This window comes from Rhamphochromis longiceps, linkage group LG8, assembly GCF_057381845.1.
Source record: "Rhamphochromis longiceps isolate RC_006_pf linkage group LG8, R_longiceps_female_GT1.1, whole genome shotgun sequence".
Lineage (NCBI taxonomy): Eukaryota > Metazoa > Chordata > Actinopteri > Cichliformes > Cichlidae > Rhamphochromis > Rhamphochromis longiceps.
In genome coordinates this window covers 18789717-18814347 of record NC_140564.1, presented here as the reverse complement: position 1 = coordinate 18814347, position 24631 = coordinate 18789717, and the positions used below count along the sequence as shown (strand labels likewise).

At 39.5% G+C, this 24631-nt stretch overlaps 2 protein-coding genes, 1 long non-coding RNA gene and 1 pseudogene across 4 annotated transcripts in view; 3 read left to right on the top strand and 1 right to left on the bottom strand.

Annotated features, from left to right (window-relative positions):
* The first annotated feature begins 672 nt into the window (after nucleotides 1–672).
* On the top strand, nucleotides 673–8477 carry LOC146663501 (uncharacterized). The gene is made up of 3 exons (XR_014913043.1): nucleotides 673–1541; nucleotides 8170–8272; nucleotides 8449–8477. It is a non-coding gene; the product is annotated as an uncharacterized LOC146663501 (long non-coding RNA).
* Nucleotides 2567–3448, bottom strand: LOC146663502 (uncharacterized; annotated as a pseudogene).
* A 3781-nt stretch (nucleotides 8478–12258) lies between the features above and the next one.
* On the top strand, nucleotides 12259–22648 carry LOC146663500 (integrin alpha-X-like). The gene is made up of 23 exons (XM_085416255.1): nucleotides 12259–12368; nucleotides 12637–12764; nucleotides 12861–13006; nucleotides 13422–13572; nucleotides 14307–14457; nucleotides 14898–14971; nucleotides 15142–15262; nucleotides 15351–15490; nucleotides 15586–15732; nucleotides 15825–16037; nucleotides 16131–16264; nucleotides 16937–17079; nucleotides 17182–17336; nucleotides 17450–17575; nucleotides 20084–20157; nucleotides 20527–20668; nucleotides 20758–20856; nucleotides 20973–21052; nucleotides 21137–21223; nucleotides 21346–21406; nucleotides 21500–21598; nucleotides 21684–21736; nucleotides 21833–22648. Exons 1-23 carry the CDS (start codon nucleotides 12296–12298, stop codon nucleotides 21960–21962), a joined length of 2727 nt encoding a protein of 908 aa, XP_085272381.1. The 5' UTR covers nucleotides 12259–12295; the 3' UTR covers nucleotides 21963–22648.
* LOC146663499 (integrin alpha-M-like) overlaps nucleotides 21836–24631 on the top strand; it is a 26899-nt gene continuing 24103 nt past the window's right edge. Inside the window, exon 1 of one of the 2 annotated variants that reach the window (XM_085416242.1) lies at nucleotides 21836–21908. The gene's annotated coding sequence lies outside the window, so the exon portion shown is untranslated. The remainder of the gene's footprint in view (nucleotides 21909–24631) is intronic. The other variant, XM_085416243.1, reaches the window with a different exon arrangement.

The window sequence follows — 24631 nt, the reverse complement described above, 5'->3', positions numbered from 1 at the left end:
GTAAGGTAAAAAAAAGTCTTCCTCTTAGTAAGGTTGAAGTTATATAATTGATGGTAATTCAGTGAATATACTCGGGTGCTTCCCTTTGTTCCTTGGCACGTTGCTTTTCAGTGTCCTGTTTGTAATCACTGCCTGTTTTTCACTTTGTACAACTTCTGCGTGTCCTATTCCTGTAAAATCTTTTACTGATACATGTGTTTTAATGTTAATAACACATCTTTCCTGTCAACATGTATTCACAGCATATTTGAGAAAGGAGATTCAGTTTAGTATAGTAGTGATTTAATAGTTACAGTGTGCCACTACCATTTAGGAGATTAGAATGAAAAAAGTACACAAGGACTAAGGAGTCACTTGCAGTTGAAGAACGATTTACATTTTTTTTAAACCTAGAGTATTATTTGTTGTTGTTTGCACTTCATAACACAAGTTTCAGGCAGCCCCCCTCGCAGAGATCCACAAATGTAAGATGCATTCAAGTCCCAGTGTAAAAATGGGACATCTGTTTTTTCTTTTGTTTTGTTTTGTTTTGCCAAAACATGTAAACTCCTTTTTCTAAATAAATTGAACAACTCGCAACCCCTTTATCAGAAAGCTCGGAGTTACCAATTACAGACACTTAGCAGTAGCCTATAAATGTTTAGTGCACAGCTGCAAGTGGGTGGGGCCGTCACTGTGGATCATCCTTTGCAGTCATTTTTACACTGGGACAATGCAACTGAAATACCACCTCGATCTTCGCGTTCCAGACGATTCGTCCGCACGTATTTAATGGGTTGTTGGTGAGCGAGAGAGATGTTACGTGTTTTTCGACATTTGTACGCACAGGTTTTCGTAAGGTAAAATAATCGGATTCGTGGGGCTGAACCTAAAGTAAGCTGTGCGTTAATGGTCGGTATTTAATTTTGTAAAATAGTTTTACGTGTGGCCAGGTTGCTTCGTATTTGGGTGTGGATTAAAGCTTGTGAGTCCTCAAATCATTGTACACATTTGTACATCTTAGTTTACACGTGTGGATCATATCGTACGCATTTGTTAGACTTTTGAAGCAAAATTCTCTCCATTACTTTGGTTCAGGACCGAAATCCGTTGCGAAGTGGCTGTACTGTGTCTTTAAGGGAGAGTTGACGGGACACAATTGCTTTAAATGATACAAGAGGAACAATTTAACAGTGTGTTAGGGAGACGCGGAGAAAAGCAAACAGGGGAAAATAAACAGGCTGTTATTTCTATTTGAAGGACTGGTAGAAACATATAAAAGATTTGCAGAAAAGCAGTTACTTTCTGAATTTACAGATCAATTTACAAGTACTGCTAACACAAAATGTTGTGGGAAGCATTTCCAACCCATAAAAATTAATTTAATTGATAGAAAATAAATTCAGCCTTACAGTTTTTCTGATATTGTCTACATGAATTTGTAATCTGACTCAAAACTTCCAGTACTAGTAGTGCTCTTTAAAAAAAGAAAAGAAATCACACTTTATCTTTTGTCGGGAGCAACACCATGGACTTGATATTCAGTGCTACGTTATTGTCAGGTAAGACAACTTTGTACCTTCTGATTTTGTTTTTCATTTTCTATTTGTGAATTACAGCAACCTATGAAAAATGGACTGACCTGGGCCGGTTCTAGACAGGCATATATGAGGGGGCAGACAGAAATGTAGCAATGTGCATATTGTGGCAATGGAGCAGGGAAAGGGGTGGGGTGCTGTGGATAACTGTTTTTGTCATGTAATTGGATTGGCTGTCCCACCTAAAGGCTAAGCTTCTCCTGGTCTAGTTCTTAGGGTCACTGAGGCATGCAAACCCCCTGACCATGTTAAGGTGGCTATCCCTCAGGGGGAAAACTGAAAAATAAAACAGCAAAAAATAAAATATTTCTCATCAGATTATAAAAGCTAAAAACATGACAGTTACCTTAATTGGATGGCCTGTATCAAATATATTCGAACCCAACAATAACACTTCTCACTATTGCCAATATTAACAAAACTAAAAGGGTAGGAAAATAGAATAAAAAAATAAAGAACACCAAATATCCATCAGGATCTTTACAACCAACAACATAAAATTTATCTTAATTGGATGGCCTAAATCTCAAATTAATTGGCAAGATTAAGTAAGAATAAAATGAGACCTCTCAATATAGCCAATATTTACAAAACTAAAAAGAGTTTGCATAGTAATAAAACACACACACACAATTCACCATGTCTCTTCCTACAACACTCAAACTAATTTGTAGAACACAACGGATTTAGAACAGAACATATTAACTTTTTTTGTCTTTTTTTTTTTTAATTACAACAAACAGAACTCTGTGTTTGCAACTAAACACTCTCCTTTCTCCTCAATCCACTCTACAATAACAGTCTCCTGTTTCCCTTTCCAAAAACTTTCATCCATATCCAAGTTATTCATTATGAACTTCTATTGGGCCAAGATCACCAAATTTATCTTTCTTTTATGTAACATGGTGTGACGATAGGGGTTAAGACCTATGACAAAGTGGAGAAGGAACTCTCATACGATGCTGAAGACACACCAATTAGCAGGACTGTTACAAACAATTTTCAATATTCTTATGTGAAAATCTAGTTTCCATTCTTGAAAGTCCCTGTCAAGGATGTTGAGCAGGGATCTTTTCAGAGACTGATGGGGAGAATCATAGGGTCACCAGAGTCTGTATGGTCCAAAGTTGAGAGCGCAACACTTTGTTTGTTCATTGTTTTCCTTCTCTTTGTTGGATGTGACTCCTCCTCAGCAGGAGATGACACCCCCCAGCAGTCATCCTCACAGATGTTTTTTAAGGAGTCAAGTGCTGCACTAACAACCTCAGAAGCACTGCACAGATCAATTCACTGACACTATAGAATAGCATTTGCTGGTTTTAAGTGCACCCACAGTAGGAACTTTCCAATCTCAAAGAATTGATGCCTCTTAATTTGGCATAACAGGCCTGATGCCTCGGTGCACAGCATTATCATCCTCTGTCATCTCAGACAGGATACTAAGGATTTCTTCTTGATTTTCCACAGTGCACCTTGTCACCACATAGTGGCTTGACCATCTGATCTCAAGCAGCCTTTTTAGACAAGGCGCATCATGTTTATTGAGCACATAGTGGTGGTGAAAAAAGTTGTAGAGTGAACTAGAAAGACTAAAAAATCTTTTTGCACATGGCTCACTCTAATGGCATGCACAACCACTAAGTGCAGTTGGTTGTTGTAGCAGTGGATGTATGGGACATATTTGTCAATCCTCTCAAAGCGTGTACACCACATTTAATCCTACTCATTACAGAAGCCCCATCATAAAACTGGCAAAGTATACTGTCAGCATTGTAGCCAGTATCAGAAAGATGTAACAGTATCTCAGAGGTGATGTACTTTGCATTAAGTTGTTGCAAGTCAAGCAACCCAGTAAGATGCTCCTCTGGCATGGAATTCCCGATGAACCGTATTATCACAGACACATTTTCCACATTGCACCTATCCCTGGTCCCATCACTTTTGAGGCAAAAGCTTCTCATCCTTCTCTAAGGTATATTCCATCAGTTGTAGAAAAATACCTGAAGCAATGTCATCATCATTACCCGCTGCATCATGTCTCAAGGTTGGGTGGCTGTAGCTCAGGTGGCAGAGCAGGTCAGCCACTAATCAGAAGATCGGTGGTTCGATCCCAGGTTGCCTCCTGTCAAGTATCCTTGGGCAAGATACTAACCCAATGTCTGCCTACTGGTGGTGGTCAGAAGGCCCGGTGGCGCCAGTGTCCGGCAGCCTCGCCTCTGTCAGCGCGCCCCAGGGCAGCTGTGGCTACAACGTAGCTTGCCATTGCCAGTGTGTGAATGACTGAATGTAGTGTAAAGCGCTTTGGGGTCCTTAGGGACTGAGTAAAGCGCCATACAAATGCAGGCCATTTACCATTCAGGAGTCCCGCGAGGCCCCAACTCCTTTACACAGAGAAATATATAGCACTACCAATACTCTTGACATAGCAATGTTTTTTTTCACATTGTGTTTTACCAAACAACATTGAATCCACAGTCACCCCTGTGACCTCTCTGTTTCTATGCTCAGTCCAGATAGCTAGGTACAATTAATCGTGCAGCCCTATGTGAAACCATCTCATTTGTGCCTTTTCTAGTGGATTTTTCAGCTACTGTAGTAAATCTTGTCCATATTCATGTTTGTGGGTAATCTATTTTATTTCTTATTTTGTTATTTATTAAGTTTGATTTAAGGGGTAGGAAATTTGTTTAAGGGGGCATATAGCCAGCCACGGGACTGATTGGTACTTTCTGCAATAAAAACTGCAGACTTCCTTCTAAATACAGAAAGTGCAATAATCTTTTTAATTATGTTTTTCTTAATGTTGTGATATAATGTACATTCACAACTGTGTAAAAATAAATAAAAATGGTATATTCTTTAACCCTTTAAGACCTACCATAGAACCAAGTTCGCCAGAGCTTAAATTATATTTTTACACGCTGTAGTGCCATTTTTGGGAGCATTTCAAGTTGCTATACATCAATACAACCATTATAACTCAGATTTTAATAATATGTATGCATTAAGTGCATAGTAATTACATAAATTGCAAAGAAGTGCAATAAACTACAAAAAAATGTTTAAATCATTTTTGTTTTTTTAACATATATTTCTAGTTAGAGAAATTTAAGAGGCTTATCCCTCAAAACTGTAAATACAAAAAAGTTGCACAAAATAGTTTCCTACCACAGGAAATTTATTTTGAGTGTCTTCATAGTTTTATTTTTGAAATACACCAACTTTTTATATACTGCAGGAAAAACGGAAATAAATATTATAGTGCAAATTTGCAAAAAAGCACCATATGTATCAAAATAAACTATTTCCAGCAGTGCAATATGAGTCCTAAGCATCCCAGAAACGACACAGAAAGTCATAAAGTCAAAGATAACTTTTAAAAACACCAGTATAGGCTCATGAGGCCCTGATGGTATAAAACTACATTTCTGCGAAAACGACGTCACTTCCGGTTTCGGGCAGGTAATGGTGGACATGTGAAAGTTCGCGCTGACGTCTATTCCAACATAGGAAGTGTTATGAACAGCTGATCGGATCGGCAAAGCGTGTTTCTGGAATATTTTGTTTGTGTTGCTGCAAGCGCTTTTTATGCAGTTTTTGCAAAGCTATATGTGGAAGGAAACCGTGACCTAGGACAAGCTGATGACATAAGATGTAAGTACAACTCCTCCGGTTTCATATGCAAAAAACATTTTTGCGCTAGCTTACGTGGTTGCAGTGCTACGGGATTTAAAAATAGTTATGCAAAACAGAGCGTGCCCACTCCGATCGGTTTTAAAGGGTTAAAAGCCACAACAACACAATTGCGGTTGTGTCGAGAAGAAAAAGAACATTTGCATTTCAATGTAGTTACAGAACATTTTGACATGAAAAAAATAGCATCGTTTGATATCATATTAACTTTTTTTTAGGAAGCTGTGTTATATCATGTCATAGCATGACTTGTGTGGCAGGCATCAAGTCTGTCAATTAAAGCTGGTCTTGGCCAACTAAATGCAATAGTTGGCCAACTAACTACAACTAATAACTGAATCATTCTTGAAATTATAAAGCTATCGGGGAAGCAGAACATATTTGCAATAAATATCGATTGAATCAGATTCAGAATACTTTATTAATCCCTAGGGAAATTATGTTATGTTATTATTGAAATAGTTAGTATTGGATTTACTAATGAGATATAAACATGTCCATTGGAATTTTTTGATTGCTTACATTTTTGGATAACTTGGCATGCCTCAAGTCAAATTGACCCAGGAACATCATTGCTGTGCTAACTAACATAACAGGAGGGTTAAGTACAAGTGGTAACTGCCTGAATTAACCATGAATGACAGTATAAAATAAATATTTATAAAACGTCAATGTCACTTGCAAACAATGAGCTCATATTCAATCATATATGTAAATCCACATCTAAATACTTGGTTATTCACTTATCTAGACTTTATAAAGATCTAAAGTTATCTTTATACTGAATATAAGATTATCAATCAAGAGCAAACATTTAATAAACAAATCTGTATTTACAAATTACATACTAAGCAGGATTAAAGCTTTATAAATGATGAATTTAGCACTTATTAATACATTACTAACTCTTTACAGTGTGGCATTATTATAAAGTGTTATTATGTAATATGGTACCATCACATAGCTTTATCAAACAAAAGGCTCTCAGAAACTGGGGAAAACTCTGACAGGAAGAGGTCTGGCAGACCCAAAGCCACAACTGAATCAGAGGACAAGTTTCTGAGAATTAACAGCTTGTGTGATAGGTGGCTCACAGGACAACAGCTTTAAGCACAGCTTAGTAGTGGGCGTAGTAAGCAAGTCCCAGTTTCAGCTGTGAAGAGAAGACTTTAAGCTGCAGGTTAGACAGGACGAGTTGCAGCAAGAAAGCCATTGCTACGATGCCACAATAAGACAAAGAGGCTTGTCTGGGCAATGAAACACCAGCCTTTGATTACTAAAGACTGGAAGAAGGTATTATGGACTGATAAATTGAAATTTGAAATCACGCAGGATTTTTGTATGCCTTGAAGTACTGTAGGTGAAAGGATGTTTCCACAGTGTGTGGCATCAACTATCAAACATGGAGGAGAAAGTGTGATGATCTGCGGCTGTTTTGCTGGATTCAGGGTCAGTGACTTGTACAGACTGAGAGGCACCCTGAACTAAAATGGCTACCACAGCATTCTGCTTACAATACCCTCTGGTATGTGCCTAGTTGGTCAGGGGTTCATCCTACAGCAGGATAATGACCCAAAACATAAGTCTAAGCTGTGCCAGAACTACCTTAGGAGGAAAGAACAAGATGGTAAGCTTGAAGACATGGAGTGGTCATTACAATCTCCAGACTTGAACCCCATCGAGCTGGTTTGGGATGAATTGGACAGAATAGTGAAAGCAAAGCAACCTACAGTGCCTACATTTATGACAACTTCAGCAACAGACATTGGAAAAACTTTCTGAAGAATACTTGATTTCTATTCTCTGTGCAGTGTTAAGGTTCACATAATTGAGGAAGGAGAGTACAAACAACCAGGTCCAGAAGATCTTGGTCAAACAATTGATTTTAATGAATACACGCGTGGGAAGACCACTGTACGCAGACAGGAATTAATCTTCGACTTAATCGAGCTGGGGCTCTGGCAGGGCCTTGGGGACTTGGGTCCTTTCACACTCTGGAAGACCTCTGGATGTCTGGGGGCTGGATCTCCTCCATGTCTGCTTCATGCCCTGGGGGACGGGGCTATGGCTCCCCACACCTTCTAGCAGATCATTACATGGAGAGACCTTTTGAAAACAAGTGTGTTCACGCACACAGTTGTCCACACAGGTGTTCAAAGACACAAACTACCCTTCCTTGGCTCTGGCCTCAAAGCATACTGCGCACTGTCAGTCTTACGTGCCCCTCAATACCATCCAGTATTTACTATTTATTGTTACACTACTCATCTAGGTTGTTGCTGTGGTCTCCCTACTGTGTTGTTGTCTTTTTGCTTGTTTTCTTTTTTCTTTTTTATTCCAACAGGTGATCCAGCTGATTATTTTTTTTTTTTTTTTTTTTTTTGTGTCTTCTCTCAGTGTCCCTCTTCCCCTCTGTTTTTCTTTCCCTCCCATTCTTTCTTTTTCCCTTTCTTAGCCTCCATTCATCTCTGTCCAGTCTATAATAACTTAAAATAAAATAAATAAATAAATAATAATGTTAATAATAAAGATCAATCAAGTGGACCAATATGGCAAAGCCATACTGACCCACTTGGAAAAATAAATCCATTGACCTTCAGACAATAATTCTGATTGCTAAAGTACTGAACGGGACAGGCAAAAAAAAAAAGGAAAGCAAACAAACAAAATGGGCTCCACATTAAAGTTTTATAAGTGAAAAGTTACTACCTTTAAATTGTCTTACTCTAGTGCACTCTAGTGGTAATGAAAGAAACACTCTGGTACTCGAGAGGTAGAATGAAATTAGACTAACACAGCGTAAACAGTTTCCGAAATGTCATTATGATTAGTAGTGCTATAATAATAATGTTATCTTTTTTTACAGTGATTTTAAAGATTTGTATTCATTATTCCTCAGTGTTAAAAGCTGCACTTGGTTGCAATATTGATCCCGTGGCTTGGAAGACCCTGAGTAACTCTGCTGCTGGTTTTGGCTACCAGGTGGTGCAGAGACAATCAGAGTAAGTCCGGACATGCATTGTTATGTTGAAAGCGGGTTTACAGCTGCATGTTTAACATTACTGCTATTTCTATTTTATTTATTTACCGTCTCTGTTATGCTATATGGACATATGGAGTTTATTTAATTAGAGTTTGCTTTCTAGACTTACATGATTGACTGGATTTATTTTGTTAGTTTGCTCGTCAGTGCTCCACTGGAACAGCATTCACAAAATGGAAGAGGGAAAATATACAGCTGCACCACTTCTCCCCCAAACTGCCAAGATTTACAATTTCAAGGTAGGTAACCATTCATTTCTAAATGTGCTAAAACTCGGATAGTATTTTGCCATAAAAATAGATATCCATAGATCCTGTCGCATACATTTGTTTAAATCAAATCACAGTTACAGTAGATTTCCATATTAGATATCTTAGTATGTAACGTTCAGCCTTAAAAATGAAATAAACTTTCCAACTGATGATAAAAACAAGAAAACATTTCTTAAATTTTGACAATAGTGACGAAGAAAAGTAAAACTGAGTTTTGTTTTGCATTCCTTCATTTTGAAAATATACCAGATGAAAACTACTGTTTATCTCAGTTTCCAGTCTAGACGATACCACTTCTTATAGTTATCATGAATTGTGGCACTTTGTAGTTCTCAATTTGAATATTGTTTTCTTCCTTACACAAAGTGTATTTTTTTTCTTTCAAGGTTCAAGGTTCTTTATTTGTCACATGCATAGTTATACAAGTATAACACACAGTGAAATGTAGCCTGACACGCTCCTTGACATGTGCAAAAATTGGGGGGGGGGGGGGGGGGGGTGTAGAGGAAGAACATTACATAAAAAAAAAAAAAAAAAAAACACCCAGCACGCCCCTGCGGGCGGTTTATCCTTCAAGCTCGGGTCCTCTACCAGAGGCCTGGGAGCTTGAGGGTCCTGCGCAGTATCTTAGCTGTTCCCAGGACTGCGCTCTTCTGGACAGAGATCTCCGATGTTGTTCCCGGGATCTGCTGGAGCCACTCGCCTAGCTTGGGAGTCACCGCACCTAGTGCTCCGATTACCACGGGGACCACCGTTACCTTCACCCTCCACATCCTCTCGAGCTCTTCTCTGAGCCCTTGGTATTTCTCCAGCTTCTCGTGTTCCTTCTTCCTGATATTGCTGTCATTCGGAACCGCTACATCGATCACTACGGCCGTCTTCTTCTGTTTATCTACCACCACTATGTCCGGTTGGTTAGCCACCACCATTTTGTCCGTCTGTATCTGGAAGTCCCACAGGATCTTAGCTCGGTCATTCTCCACCACCCTTGGGGGCATCTCCCATTTTGACCTCGGGACTTCCAGGTTATACTCGGCACAGATGTTCCTGTACACTATGCCGGCCACTTGGTTATGGCGTTCCATGTATGCCTTGCCTGCTAGCATCTTGCACCCTGCTGTTATGTGCTGGATTGTCTCTGGGGCATCTTTACACAGCCTGCACCTGGGGTCTTGCCTGGTGTGATAGACCCCAGCCTCTATGGATCTTGTGCTCAGAGCTTGTTCTTGTGCTGCCATGATTAGTGCCTCTGTGCTGTCTTTCAGTCCAGCTTTGTCCAGCCACTGGTAGGATTTCTGGATATCAGCCACCCCCTCTATCTGCCGGTGGTACATACCGTGCAGGGGCCTGTCCTTCCATGATGGTTCCTCGTCTCCCTCCTCTTTCTTGGGTTTCTGCTGCCTGAGGTATTCACTGAGCACTCGGTCAGTTGGGGCCATCTTCCCAATGTATTCTTGGATGTTCCTTGTCTCATCCTGGACTGTGGTGCTGACACTCACCAGTCCCCGGCCCCCTTCCTTCCGCTTAGCGTACAGCCTCAGGGTGCTGGACTTGGGGTGAAACCCTCCATGCATGGTAAGGAGCTTTCTTGTCTTTATGTCAGTGGCTTCTATCTCCTCCTTTGGCCAGCCTATTACCCCAGCAGGGTACCTGATCACGGGCAGGGCATAGGTGTTGATGGCCCGGATCTTGTTCTTACCATTCAGCTGACTCCTCAGGACTTGCCTGACCCTCTGCAGGTACTTGGTGGTTGCAGCTTTTCTAGCGGCCTCTTCATGGTTCCCATTCGCCTGCGGGATCCCCAGGTACTTGTAACTGTCCTCTATGTCTGCAATGTTGCCTTCTGGTAGTTCAATCCCCTCAGTTCTGACTACCTTCCCTCTCTTTGTTACCATCCGACTACACTTCTCCAGTCCGAACGACATTCCAATGTCATTGCTGTATAGCCTGGTAGTGTGGATCAGTGAATCGATGTCTCGTTCACTCTTGGCATACAGCTTGATGTCATCCATGTACAGGAGGTGGCTGACAACTGCTCCGTTCCGTAGTCGGTATCCGTAGCCAGTCTTGTTAATGATCTCACTGAGGGGGTTCAGGCCTATGCAGAACAGCAGTGGGGACAGAGCATCTCCTTGGTAGATCCCGCACTTGATGGTGACTTGTGCTATGGGCTTGGAGTTGGCCTCTAGTGTTGTACGCCACATCCCCATTGAGTTCCTGATGAAGGCTCTTAGGGTCCCATTGATCTTGTACAATTCTAGGCATTCCAGTATCCAGCTGTGGGGCATTGAGTCATAGGCCTTCTTGTAATCAATCCAGGCAGTGCACAGGTTGGTCAGTCTGGTCTTGCAGTCTCGGCTGACTGTTCTGTCTACCAGTAGCTGGTGTTTTGCGCCTCTGGTATTCTTGCCAATTCCTTTCTGTGTCCCGCTCATGTATTGACCCATGTGCCTGTTCATCTTAGCCGATATGATGCCTGACAGGAGCTTCCATGTAGTACTGAGGCAGGTTATTGGTCGGTAGTTGGAGGGGACCGGTCCCTTCTTGGGGTCCTTGGGGATCAGGACCGTCCGACCTTCGGTTAGCCATTCCGGGTGTCTCTCGTTAACTAGCAGCTGGTTCATTTGTGCTGCTAGACGCTCGTGGAGTGCAGTCAGCTTCTTTAGCCAGTAGGCGTGAACCATGTCGGGCCCTGGTGCTGTCCAACTCTTCATACTGGAGACCCTTTCTTGGATATCTGCCACTGTGATGGTTACTGGATCCTGTTCGGGGAGGTTGCTGTGGTCTGCCCTCAGATCCACTAGCCACTGAGCATTGCCGTTATGGGTTGCGTCCTTCTCCCATATGCTCTTCCAGTATTGCTCGGTCTCCAGCCTTGGTGGTGCTGTTCTCTTATTGTTCCCTTGCCACTGAGAGCTGTCCATACCTGAGGCCTTAGAAAGGGAAGGGAATATATATATATATATATATATATATATATATATATATATATATATATATATATATATATATATATATATATATATATATATATATATATATATATATATATATATATATATACACACACACACACACTGGGTGAATGTGCAGTAGTAGCAGCAAGCAGGTGAATTCTGTACATTAATATGAATAGACATCTGACTATTTTACAGGATAGACAATATAAACCTATTTAAAATTAAAGGAATTTGAAATGTACATTGTGCATTGGTTTAGTGTCTGGAAGAGTCCTGATGATGATGATGATGTGAGAAGGCGGGTGTGTGTGTTTAGGGCACGGATGGCTTGGGGATAGAAGCTCCTCTTGAGTCTCTCTGTCCTTAGGAGTGTTTTAACACATTTGTAATGCTTTCAATACAGCACCAGAGTTTGCAGTCAACATGTCGCTTGGTTTGACAATGAAAAGTGATCCGACAGCACAAAACACTCTCTCTCTCTCTCTCTCTCTCTCTCTCTCTCTCTCTCTCTCTCTCTCTCTCTCTCTCTCTCTCTCTCTCTCTCTCTCTCTCTCTCCTTTAAACAGACTAAAAGTCAGCAGAGAGTTGTGTCGGAATTTCTCTCCCCCCCCCCGATTTGTTTGATTTTATATAGAATTAATAATTGTTTAAGTTACAAAAAATACTCAACCGGCTGAATTATGGCATCTTGGCTTTGTCTCCTCTCAGGTGTGTGGTCCAACCATTCCGAAGGACTGCAGAAGTATCACCATGTACAACGGTGTGTGCTTTCAGTTGGGCCGTCATAATAGGCTTGGACCACCCGTACCTTCTTCTATTCAAGGTAACAGTAAATGGTCTTTGCTTCTCTGTCTCTGTCTCTGTCTCTCTTACACACACACACACACACACACACACACACACCATGTATATCATTACTCCTGGTACCTGATTACATTTAGTGGTGCCCTCTAAAATGTTCGAAGGGGACACTTTAAAGGGACTATGTTTAAATGTGTGGTATTCACTGACCCTTTACCAAGGTACAAAATCATTTTGCTTGCATGATATGAGTTTAAAACAATATAATTTTGAATCCATCTCTTTGACAGAGTGTAGAACACAAGCAGACATTGCCTTTCTGTTGGATGGTTCAGGCAGTATAGATAATACTGCTTTTCAAACAATGAAGAAATTTGTGAAAGATCTAATCGAATCATTTCTCTTAAGTGACACACAGGTGAGCAGCTGCTGTCTCTCTGTCAGCAAAATCATAGCAAAGACATAAAATAGCTACATTTTTATTTCTATTAAGTATTTTTTCTCTCTTTTTCAGTTTTCTGTTTCCCAGTTCTCTACTTCACCGCAGGTTCACTTTTACTTTAAGAAATTTTCCTCATCTGGATCAGTGGAGACTGACATCAATGACATCAGTCAACAGGAGGGAGCTACTTACACAGCCAAGGCCATCAGATATGTTGTGTAAGTAATGCAGTTATAATAGTGAAGAAGTGCAGATATATTATTGTCCAGTTGATTTTTTTCCATAAATCTGATCACATTAAGTACTGTGTGGACTGTATGACTGAGGGAAGCCTTTTAAAAGACACACTGTACACAAACTTGTGCTTCAGAGTGTCATCTTCTACTGAGAAGATGATATGACCCCAACTAAGGCTAAATTCAAATATTTGCTGAGTTTAATTTGAAAAAAATAAAACAAACAAACAAACAAACTTGCATAACGTTGATTTGTACAAAAAGTTTAAAAAATTGCCAAAGAGAATGACATGTAGAAATAATAATAATAATAATGCAGTTTACCTGATTGTGTATAATTTACAAGATCAACTGTAAAACAATATTTTGAAATGAGATTTGTTTTTTTATTTGACAGGAACAATGTTTTCACACCACAAAGTGGTTCCAGACAAAATGTCAAGAAGGTCTTGATAGTACTTACTGATGGACAATCTCATGATCGGACTGATCTGGGAGGTGCAGCACAGCTAGCAGAGAGTAAAAACATTGTTCGATTTGCTATTGGGGTAAGTACTTCCATTATTTAAACCTGCAGTATGTTGAGTTTTATAATAATGAGTTTTATTCAGTTGTCACACTACAGTCACATTATGCTGCACTATAGGGAGAAAAGTCCTGAACCACCCACTCACTACAGATCCTGAAGTTGCTTGGCTTAAAGTCAATCATGAAATATACAGGCAGACCAAATAAAATTTGGTGACTTGTTGCAGCAGTGCGATCATATTACAGTACTACACTTAAATTCAGTGAGCTCTTTAGAATGACTCACTCATTCACAAATATTTGTAAATTCAGACTGCATGGCTAAGGGATTGAATGTTTTTTTGCCTGTAGTGATATGACCGAAAACACCCGAATTCAAAGATTAGGAGTTTTGGTTACATGCTGGCCACACATTTGTATATGCACCATATAATGTACATGTAGTGCATTTATTTAAATCAAAGCCAAACCCACTGACCATGTAAAATTTAAATGAAGTCTCTTAAATGAAAAAGCTGAATTACTAATGGAAACATGAGATATGTGTGTAATACAAATACAGCTAGTAGAGGAAAAAATATGTGTAAAAACTATTTTACAGCATGACATAAATGTTATCATGGATTTAGGTTCTATTCAGTGTTAGAGAGTTTAAAACCTGTTTGTAAATCAAGTGAAGTTTAACGAATGTATTTTAATAAAGTGAGCAAAAAATTTTTTGTAGTATGAGGACTCAAACATGTTTGTCAACAAGGTGGGGAATGCATTTAATAAACCTGATGCCAGAAGAGAACTGGACACCATTGCATCATCTCCCTCAAACAAACACGTCTTTCAAGTGGAGAACTTCGACGCACTTGAAGTAATAAGACAGAATCTGCAGGACAAAATTTTCTCAATCGAAGGTACAAACATAAATTTATTGTTACAACTTTGTTAAAATTCCTGTAAATGTTTCAAAAATTAAAATAATTGCACTGTAATAAATGCTACTTTCAGCTGTTCACTTTTTTACAAGGGATTTTTTTCACATTCATTATGAGGATCTGTGTCCTTCTGGAATTGAAGCAGTTGACTTTCATTTGTTGTGTAAAATGCTACAATAAGAAGCAACTAAAATTAGTACATTGTATTAACTTTATTGTACTGTATTCAGTAAAGTCACCTGTAAAAGCAAATGTAACTTTACATTTTGTGAAATGAGCAATAAATGCTCAGTAGTTTTAAAATAAACTGTAATTTTTTTTTAATAATTACTTGAAGCATAATAAAAAAAATGAACCTTCAAATTGAATTTGGCTCATCGTGTCTCTCTTTTACCTTCTCATTTATTTTTCTGTTACAGGATCTCAAAGCAGTGGAGAGTCACTGAAAATGGAAATGTCTCAAGAGGGATTCAGTGCAGTTTATGTGCCCGAGGTAATTAAAACTACCTGAAATTCACCAGACAGTCTAGTCATAGAAAGAAAGATTCACATGTGCCTTTGTGGCAGTTTTTAAGTTCTAATGGCAAATACAGGTTAAACACAGTCCAGATTTTAAATGTAAAATAAATTGTGTAGAAAATGTATTTTCTGTCTGCACTGTAGGGAATTCAGATGTCTATTGTTGGTGCAAACCAGTGGAAGGGAGGCTACGTGCAATACACAACAGGAGGCCAGAAGGTGAAAACATATGAGGATGTGTCTTTGGAGCCTGACAGCTATCTTGGTAAGAATAGTTTGCAAAACAGACATAATTTAAAAGGATTAATCAGGAATCTTAATCTGTCTTCTCCTTTTGAAAACCAAAATTCTAGGTTACTCCATGGCGATTGCTAAATCCTGGCATGGCTCTCTGACATTTGTTGGTGCTCCAAGATATAAACACAGAGGAGCTGTGTTTGCTGTTAACAGAGAAAACTTGAAAAACCAAAAGATTGAGCCCTTTTCATCACAGGTATTCATTTGTATTAAGACAGATATGAATTAAATTATAATTTCCATAGAAATTATTATCTCAGATACAAAAATAATAATATCTTCCTTACACAGTATCAGACTGGTGAATATTTTGGGGCAGAGGTGTGTACCATGGACATAAATAATGATGATATCACTGATCTAATCTTCATATCAGCCCCAATGTACATGGAGCCTGATAGAGAGGGAAGAGTTTATGTTTGCACATTAACTGGTTTGGTAAATCACAGTTTTATCTACTGCAGTTAAATTATTCGGTTTATTTGTCAACTTTCTTAATGTTCATAAAATATTCACTCTCCTGCTTTTAGATTGTGGAGTGTAATTTTGATGATCCGTTAGTACTAAGAGGACATGCAGCTGTCAAAGGAAGGTTCGGCTCTTCTCTTGCTGTGCTGCCTGATCTAAACTCAGATGGATTCAGGGATTTGGCAGTTGGAGCACCTTTGGAGAATAATGGTGAAGGCAGCGTCTACATATTTAATGGCGAAGGAGGAGGAAGAATCAGTCCTACTTACTCACAGGTACACAACATCAAAGTACTCACAAAGATGTCTAAACTCATCTATCAAGTAAAGTCAATATTTTATGAAATCTGATTAATTAAATTATTTCAGAGAATTACTGGCTCTGAGGTCCAGTCAGGACTGAAGTTCTTTGGCATGTCAATCAGTCAGTCGTCTTTTGACCAGAGTGGTGATGAACTGCCTGACTTAGCGGTGGGTTCAAAGGGTAGAGTTGTCTTACTGAGGTAAGTCCAGGTAATGGTCAAATATTTAGGTACATTCTAAAGTTCGTTATTATAAGAATGGCACATTTACAAATATATTTTATTAAAAGCTTTAATGATTTATGTTAAATTATTACACAAATCATTAACAATAATTTACAGCATTTCTGTTTTTTGGGGTTTGGGGTATGATTTAGACCTTCAATTTTTATTAAGTTTTTAGTTTCTGACTTTCTAGTGTGCCCCAGTGTTTCCCTTTATTCTCATACTTACCTCTCTGAATTATTAGTTTATTATTTTCAGTTGTGTTTTGTTTCATTGTTTCCTATCTCCATCATTATCTGATGTTTTATACTGTCTGAGTCTCCCTCTGTTCCGTGTTGCATATTCCCTCTAAATAAGTCCTGTGATTTCTGGTTTTGAATCCCTTGCTTTTTTTTTTTCTTTTGTTTTGAAAGTATTCAGCATTAAAGCTGCCTTTTTGGTTTAGATATCATTCCTCAGGTCCATATTTTCTCTTCCACACAGCTTAACCCAGACAATTAGATAAAATCAAAAGTTCTCTTTCCCAAAGGAAATTCTCCCCTTTAACAGGAAGAAATCTCAGTCTGAACACGGCTCAGGCAGGGGCAGCCATCTGCCATGTCCTTCACACGTGTTTTTTTTTTTTTTTTTTTTTTTTTTACTTTCCAGATCAAGACCCATAGTAATGGTGAAAGCTGAGGTATCGTTTAGCCCAAACAAAATCCCTACACAGAATTTAGACTGCTCAAAACCGTCAGAGAATACAGCTGAAATCTGCTTTAATATGAGCAGAGTGTCTGCAGTCGGCACAGGTTAATCATCCTTCTCTCTTTTTCTCAATCACTGCACATCATTTTATTTTTAATGTATTTAAACTTGCAACATTAAAATCAAATTATATTTCTCTATTTTAGCTCGAGCAAGGATTGATTACACTTTAACACTGGATGCCACTCGCAAGCCTCCAAACAACCGAGCTTACACCAGTGGGAAACAACGAGAGCAGTCTGGATCAGTTACTGTTGACTTGGGAATAAAAAAATGTTCAACTGTAAAATTCCTCATTGAGGTAAGATCTAATAGTAATCTTAAAATCCTTCAAAGTCATTAAACTTAAGATTTTGTTTAATTAATTTTACTTTTAAGACTCCTCCAACATTGAATCTAAACCTCTTCTTGCAGGCTTGCCCCAAAGATGCTCTCAACCAACTTTCCAATGAGCTCAAATTCACGTTTAATGGTTTGCCCTCAAACACAAACCTCAGACCAAGTCTCGCCCCGCAGGCCCAAACAACAACCATTCATCCTGTAAGTAAACCTTTAAAAACCCTATTAGCTGACCAACTGAGGCTAGTCTTTATGAAGTTATGAGAAACTTTTAGGTTTGCCCTTAACTTTACTGAATCAATTTTATTGTAGGCATGCAACTGACTGATACTTCTTTGAGCGACTTCTGTGCAAGTACTTGAAGTAAATGAGTCACCATTAGTGCAGTGACGACATGTTTTAAGCTGAGCCCATGAAGGCCTTCTGCCTGTTCAGAAATAAATATCAAATAGAAAAAAAAATGTGTTTTTAAGTCACACATAAGATAAGAGATAAGATAAGATAGAACTTTATTAATCCCTCGGGTGGGTTCCTCTGGGAAATTCGACTTTTTTATTTATTTATTTATTTATTTATTTATTTATTTTTTTAAGATAAGTATGACATATGACCTTCCTCTTAGTATTTATGTATGAATACAAAGCTGATAGCAAAAAGCAAATATGAAACCCTACAAAAAGAGACTTTCAAGCGATCGCCACAGTGATTCTACTTTAGAAACATGAACAGGTAGAAGCAGAGGCCGCATGTTGTCTGTGCAGCTGATTGCAAAGAGCTGAAGTTGTGTCAGCAGCATAATGCAGTTGTTTCTGTTCCTGATTCACTTTATACTTTACCATCATGCTCTCATTCTTTATGAATAAAAGTACTGTCCATATCCATGCTGTATACCACACTAGGGATGCACCGATACCGATATCTGGTATCGGCCTCGATACCACATTTTCTAAAGTACTCGTACTCGTTAAAAGTCCCCCAATACCGGGGACCGATACCACAGTCTGAGAAATGTCTATGTTTGAGCGGTGTGTAAGGGGTTAATCACAGGCGCCGAGTGCCCGCCCCCAGGCCCCGGCTGCAGCTCAGAGTGGGGGAGAAGGGGAGGCGAGACATGTCAGCCATGTGGAACTATTTCAAAGTGAACGAACATGACAAAACAAAGGCGGACTTCAAATTGTGCTCAGCGAAATTGTCCAGAGGAGGCTCAAAAGGTAGTGCATTTAACACAAGCAATTTAATCAAGCACCTAAAATCCCAACACGACAATGAGTACAAGGAGTTTACCCACGCTTCTAATCCAACACAACCCACGCTGCAGCAAACTCTTGCAAGACGAGAGAAAATGTCCAGAGACAATCTACATGCTGTGAAAATAACACAGGCAATTATCAAGTACATTGCATTGAGTGACCAGCCACTCTCGGAGGTAGAAAATGTTGGATTCCTGCGTCTCCTCCATGTTCTGGAGCCCAGATACGATGTCCCAAGCCGCCACTACATGACTGACACAGAGCTGCCTAAACTACACGAGTCCATGAAAAAACATATCCACAGCCTACTGCAAGCCTCCTCTGCGTTTAGTTTCACCACGGATATTTGGACAAGCAGGGTTAGCCCCGTGTGGCTGATTAGCCTAACCTCCCAGTGGATAGACGAGTTTCACGCCGCAACGAGCCATTACATGCCAAACAATTCCGCGGCTCGCACACCAGCCAGGCTATAGCGCATGTGTTTGAGGAAATGCTCCAGACATGGGGTATACCTAAGACATCAGTACATGTTGTACCTTGTGACAATGCCAAAAACATGATTAAAGCCATGAATGACACAGGGCTCCCAAGTCTGCCATATGTCGCGCACACGCTCCAACTGGTTGTTCACGAGGGCTTATTAGCACAGAGGAGCATAGCTGATGCTATAGCAGTGGGGCGGAAAATAGTTGGACATTTTAAACATTCCGCCTTAGCCTACTCCCGCCTCGAGGACATTCAGGGACAGCTCAACCAGCCAATAAAGAGACTGCAGCAAAAGCGAGTGCTGGGCGTGTATGTGTCCGAGCATGAACTCCCTGACTATCTCACCGCTCACCAATGGGCTCTTATGGAGACGACTGTTGCCATCCTCGCCCCTTTGAGGAACTAACTAAAAAAGTGAGCAGCTACGACGCACTAGCCTCTGATGTCATCCCAGCTGTGACTGTGCTAGTGTGACTTCTAAACAGAAAAACAGACGAACAAATTTAAAATTTTGTTTTTTTATAATTATTTATTCTGTAATATGTTGCAAACAACATGCTTTTCATTTTAAATAAATGTTCTTAATTCCAAACTAGTCCCTTGTTTGTTTGTTTGTTTTTTGTTAAATTACAGGACTAAAGCTGTTACCTGTAAATTTAAATCATGTTTTTATTAAGTACTCGGTATCGGCGAGTACTGAAATGCAAGTACTCGTACTCGTTTTCAAAAAAGTGGTATCGGTGCATCCCTAGACCACACCTTTATTTTCCTCCTCTATCAAACAACTGAAACCAGCTGATTGTTGTGTGAGTACAAGTGATCGTGGCTCAAGAGTTGGGAGTTCGCCTTGTAATCCGAAGGTTGCTGGTTCGAGCCCCAGCTTGGACAGTCTCGGTCGTTGTGTCCTTGGGCAAGACACTTCACCTTTAAATAATGTATAATATGTACTTTTCCATTATGCTCTCTTCCACAGTTAGGGTTTGAGATCAACTGTGGAACTGACAACAAATGCGTTGATAACCTGAAAGTGGATTTCAACTTCACCAGGTGAGGCACTGTTACAAAACTTAAGCTTTGCGTGTGAATCTTGTTTTCTTCAAATGTGTTGTTATTTGCAAGCTGAATTTAATGTCACTTAACTTGTCTTTACATGACCATCATTAATATTTTTGAAAGTGATGACACTCAGTTGTTTTGTTTGTGCTAACAACCAAATATTAGAATGTTAACTCAATAAAAAGGGATGAATTTAGCGCCAATATCTTAGCACAGCCATTTTTACCTTACTGTTTGAACTAAAAAAATAACATGGTTTATCAAAGCTCAAAGTACATCATATTTGATATACTCTGACATTGGTATGCCTGTAGTCTTGTCTTGTTTTGCCTTGTTCTCATCCTCCTTAATACTCCACAGATCCTCAGTGGTTAAACTGGGCATTGATGAGCTTTTAGATGTCACAGTCACAGTGGAGAACAGAGGAGAAAAATCCTACAACAGCCGTGTTATTCTCACGTACCCAGCTGGACTCTCCTACAGGAAGTTCACCATTCAGCAGGTAAAGCATCAGGATCAAGTCTGTATCAGTTCATCACTGATCTGCAGCTCTTCCAATGCATCCAGCAGTCATTTTGTTTTCTAATAAAGGGAAGAATTGAGTGCAACTCTGTGGACAGTGAAGATGACTTATCACGAGGAAGGACAGACTGCACTATTGACAAGCCAGTTTTCAAGAACAGAACTGAGGTTTGTGTTTTTGTTTTTTTTTTTTGTTTTTTTTTGACCAAATGATCCATTCTCCCTTCTGCACAGTTTAGTAAAAACAGGAGTCATTCCAATCTGTCTTCTTCATTTGAATTTAGGTTTCCTTCATTGTCTCCTATGGGATTGAAGCAGACAGTCGACTTGAGAGGAAGCTCTTTGTCACTGCAAATGCCACCAGGTACTGTTCATTTAGTCCAGGTGCACTTCATTTAGGCAATAACCTCACATATACGGTACAAATCATTTCACTTTTCCTTTTCAGTGGAAATCAGGAGCATGCCCCTACAAGTGAACTCTACAAAAAGAAATGGATTGATGTAAAATACAGCATTTCAATGACATTTGAAAGGTATGTGTTTTTCTGTTTTAACAAAAGCAAACCATTAAGAAATTAACAAATGATGATTTATTGATATTATTTATAATAATAGTTATTTAATGATTGAAATATTTTTGGTTAACTCCTCTCAGCTACAGAAGTTTCACTTTGGGGATAATTCATTTGCAAAAACCCATCCAACAATCAATCAAGGTACAAATCTGTATATATCAGTATTTTTTAAAGTTCATTGTATGATTTAGACCTAACTGCAATGATTGGTTGTCCTCTTCTTTTCTTGTTTAGGTTAAAAATGACATCAGATCGCTTAATTTCACTTTAGTGATCCGGGTTCCAGTGAAGCTTGGTGAAAAAGACATTTGGGTGGATTTGAGCAGCCTACAGGTAATTTATGTGCACTTCATCTATCAGACTGAGACAGTGGTGCAGGTGTATCCTAAACCAGATTTCATCAAACCAATTGTCATAGGATCCCTGGGAGGGTTGGCTTTTTTGGTTGTACTCACGGCTGGGCTGTATAAGGTGAAACACTCTTCTTACTTTTTTTTGGTGGATTTCACAACTTCAAAAAGTTATTACAGTTATTGTACTGTTATTTCATTTTTTTTTCACTGCTAGGCTGGATTTTTCAACAGTCATTATAAATGGACCCTCAATCAAGAAGAAGATGGCCCAGGTCCAGGAACTGATGAAGGTGCACCTACAACAAACACATATTTGTAGATGTGTATGCATCCTCCTGTTTTAGAAATGAACCTGCTAGATTCATATTAGAACAGACTGAATAAACAAAAAACAACCTAACATCACTTCCTCACTCATTCATTCACTATCACCTCTAGCAGAGGTTCCCATCTGTTGTTCACGGTCCCGACAAAGGGGCACAAAGTGAACCTTACAACGTGAAAGTAAATTTCATTTTTGCAATAGACACACAAAAATTTCTTTTTCAGGACCCTAAAACTTTTCAAATCATACTGTGAGAGAAGGACAGCACAATTGTGTACAAACTGATTAAATCTCACGCTGGTACCTGATGACAAGGCATAAGGAGCAGACACTGTATGTTGAGGGACCACTGTAGAAAAAGTCAGGAATTACCATCCTACGATACAATACATTCAGTAATTTTGCTTCATTGTAAGACTTCTTGCATGATATTCTGTTATTTGCGATTACCTGAGTGATTTTCTGGACACTCATCTCATGTATGAGCTTTAAGGTGTATTTTTAAAGTAACTATTATTACTATTAAGAATCAAACTGCTTGTCTACAGTTAGTTAAAAAGCTACTAAAGAATTGCTGTAATTGTGAAAACATTTACAATGTGAATGGATTTGTTAAGAAATGAATTATGAAATATGTAACATGTATAAAAATAAATTATATTATTCTTCTGTATTTATTATATGGAGGATGTGGGTAGAATTACATTTCATATGAAGTCTTATCATTCTATCATATTAATTAGAAAAATAACAGCAGACATACAGAGCAGATATATTATTTTATAATTAGTTTACAGAAGACTAGCATCATATTAGAAATTAATGCTTTATAACAGTGGTTCTCAAACTGTGGTACGAGTACTGCTGGTGATACTTAGGCTCCCTGTAGTGGTACACGGGAAATCTCCCCCCAAAAAATTTAAGATTAAATAATAAACCATTGTGGAGGTATGCAAAGACAACACAAGAGTTCCTAAGGCTCTTCTCGGAGCTGGAGTCAACCAGAAAACATCGTGAGTCCTCTATAAAGAGCAGCCTTTCCTTATCGCCAGCGGTCGCGGCCGCTACAGAGTGCTTTTTTCCACTAGATAAAAGTTAACATGAGGGTCCCCAATGAGTAGGGACAAATGTAACTTCATGGCAGGATGCTGTAAACCAGTGGTGTCCAAACTTTTTTCACTGAGGGCCACATACATAAAAATATAGGAGGGGCTGGACCACTTACTAGAAATTAGGTATATAACCTTAACTTTAGTGTATTAAAGTTAGAAAAATCACTTAAAAGTGGTCAAATATGTTATATTGTTGAATATAATTAAAGACAAAACTGCCTTCATCACAGCTTTCCATAAATGGATCTTTATTGATTTATTCAGAAAAAGCTTTGGTAGCTCATTCTCAGAACAGCAGCCTCAGATTTCTTCTTAGACGGAAGATTTACAGTACAGAGAAAAAAACAAAGGGGAAAATGGGACGGGTTTCAAGCTTGTTATTTAAGTTAATAGGTGTGTTGCTAAGCCTAATAACGTTCGTTTGAAACCGTTATCAACATTAACAGACTGAACTGGACTTAAAAACAGACTTAATAACTAATTTTAGTAAATTATTCTGGTGAGTATCAGCTGCGCCGGGTATGTAAATCGGGCCATCCAGCTGCGGTGCTGATCGTACGCCACTCGTGCCAAAAATCAGGACAAATGTCACTTGATCAAGGAGCAGATGTGCATCAGATGAGATCAGCTGATTTTGCATGTGCCTGGGCTGTGCACAGTGGTGTGTTTACAAAATAAACGCATATAAGAAAGTGGTGCGCAAAAGCAGGGTAGTGACAGAATTGATGCGCATTATTGATATTTGAAGCATGTGTACCTGCACATTACTGTGGAATATATATACACTCAACAAAAATATAAACGCAACACCTTTGTTACTGCTCCCATTCCCCATGGGATGGACGTAGAGACCTAAAATTCATTCCAGATACACAATATAACCATCCCTCCCAAACAGTGGTCACAAATCAGTCCAAATGTGTGGTAGTGGGCACATCTGCTATATTGAGATAATCCATCCCACCTCACAGGTGTGCCACATCAGGATGCTGATCTGACATCATGAGTAGTGCACAGGTGTACCTCAGACTGCCCACAACAAAAGGCCACCCTGGAATGTGCAGTTTTTTGCGCTATTGGGGGTCTGGGGACCCAGAACCGGTCAGTATCTGGTGTGACCACCATTTGCCTCATGCAGTGCAACACATCGTCGCATGGAGTCTATCAGATTGCCAATTGTGGCCTGTGGAATGTTGGTCCACTCCACTTCAATGGCTGTGCGAGGTTGTTGGATATTCGTGGGAACTGGTACACGCTGTCAAGCACATCCCGAACATGCTCAATGGGTGACATGTCCGGTGAGTATGCTGGCCATGCAAGAACTGGGACATTCTCAGCTGCCATCTGCCCTGAACAATGTGAACCATGATTCATCCGTGAAGCGCACACCTCTCCAACGTGCCAGACGCCATCGAATGTGAGCATTTGCCCACACAAGTCTGTTACGGCGACGAGCTGGAGTCAGGTCAAGACCCCGATGAGGACGACGGGCATGCAGTTGAGCGTCCCTGAGACGGTTTCTGACAGTTTGTGCAGAAATTGTTTGGTTGTGCAAACCAATTGTTCCAGCAACTGT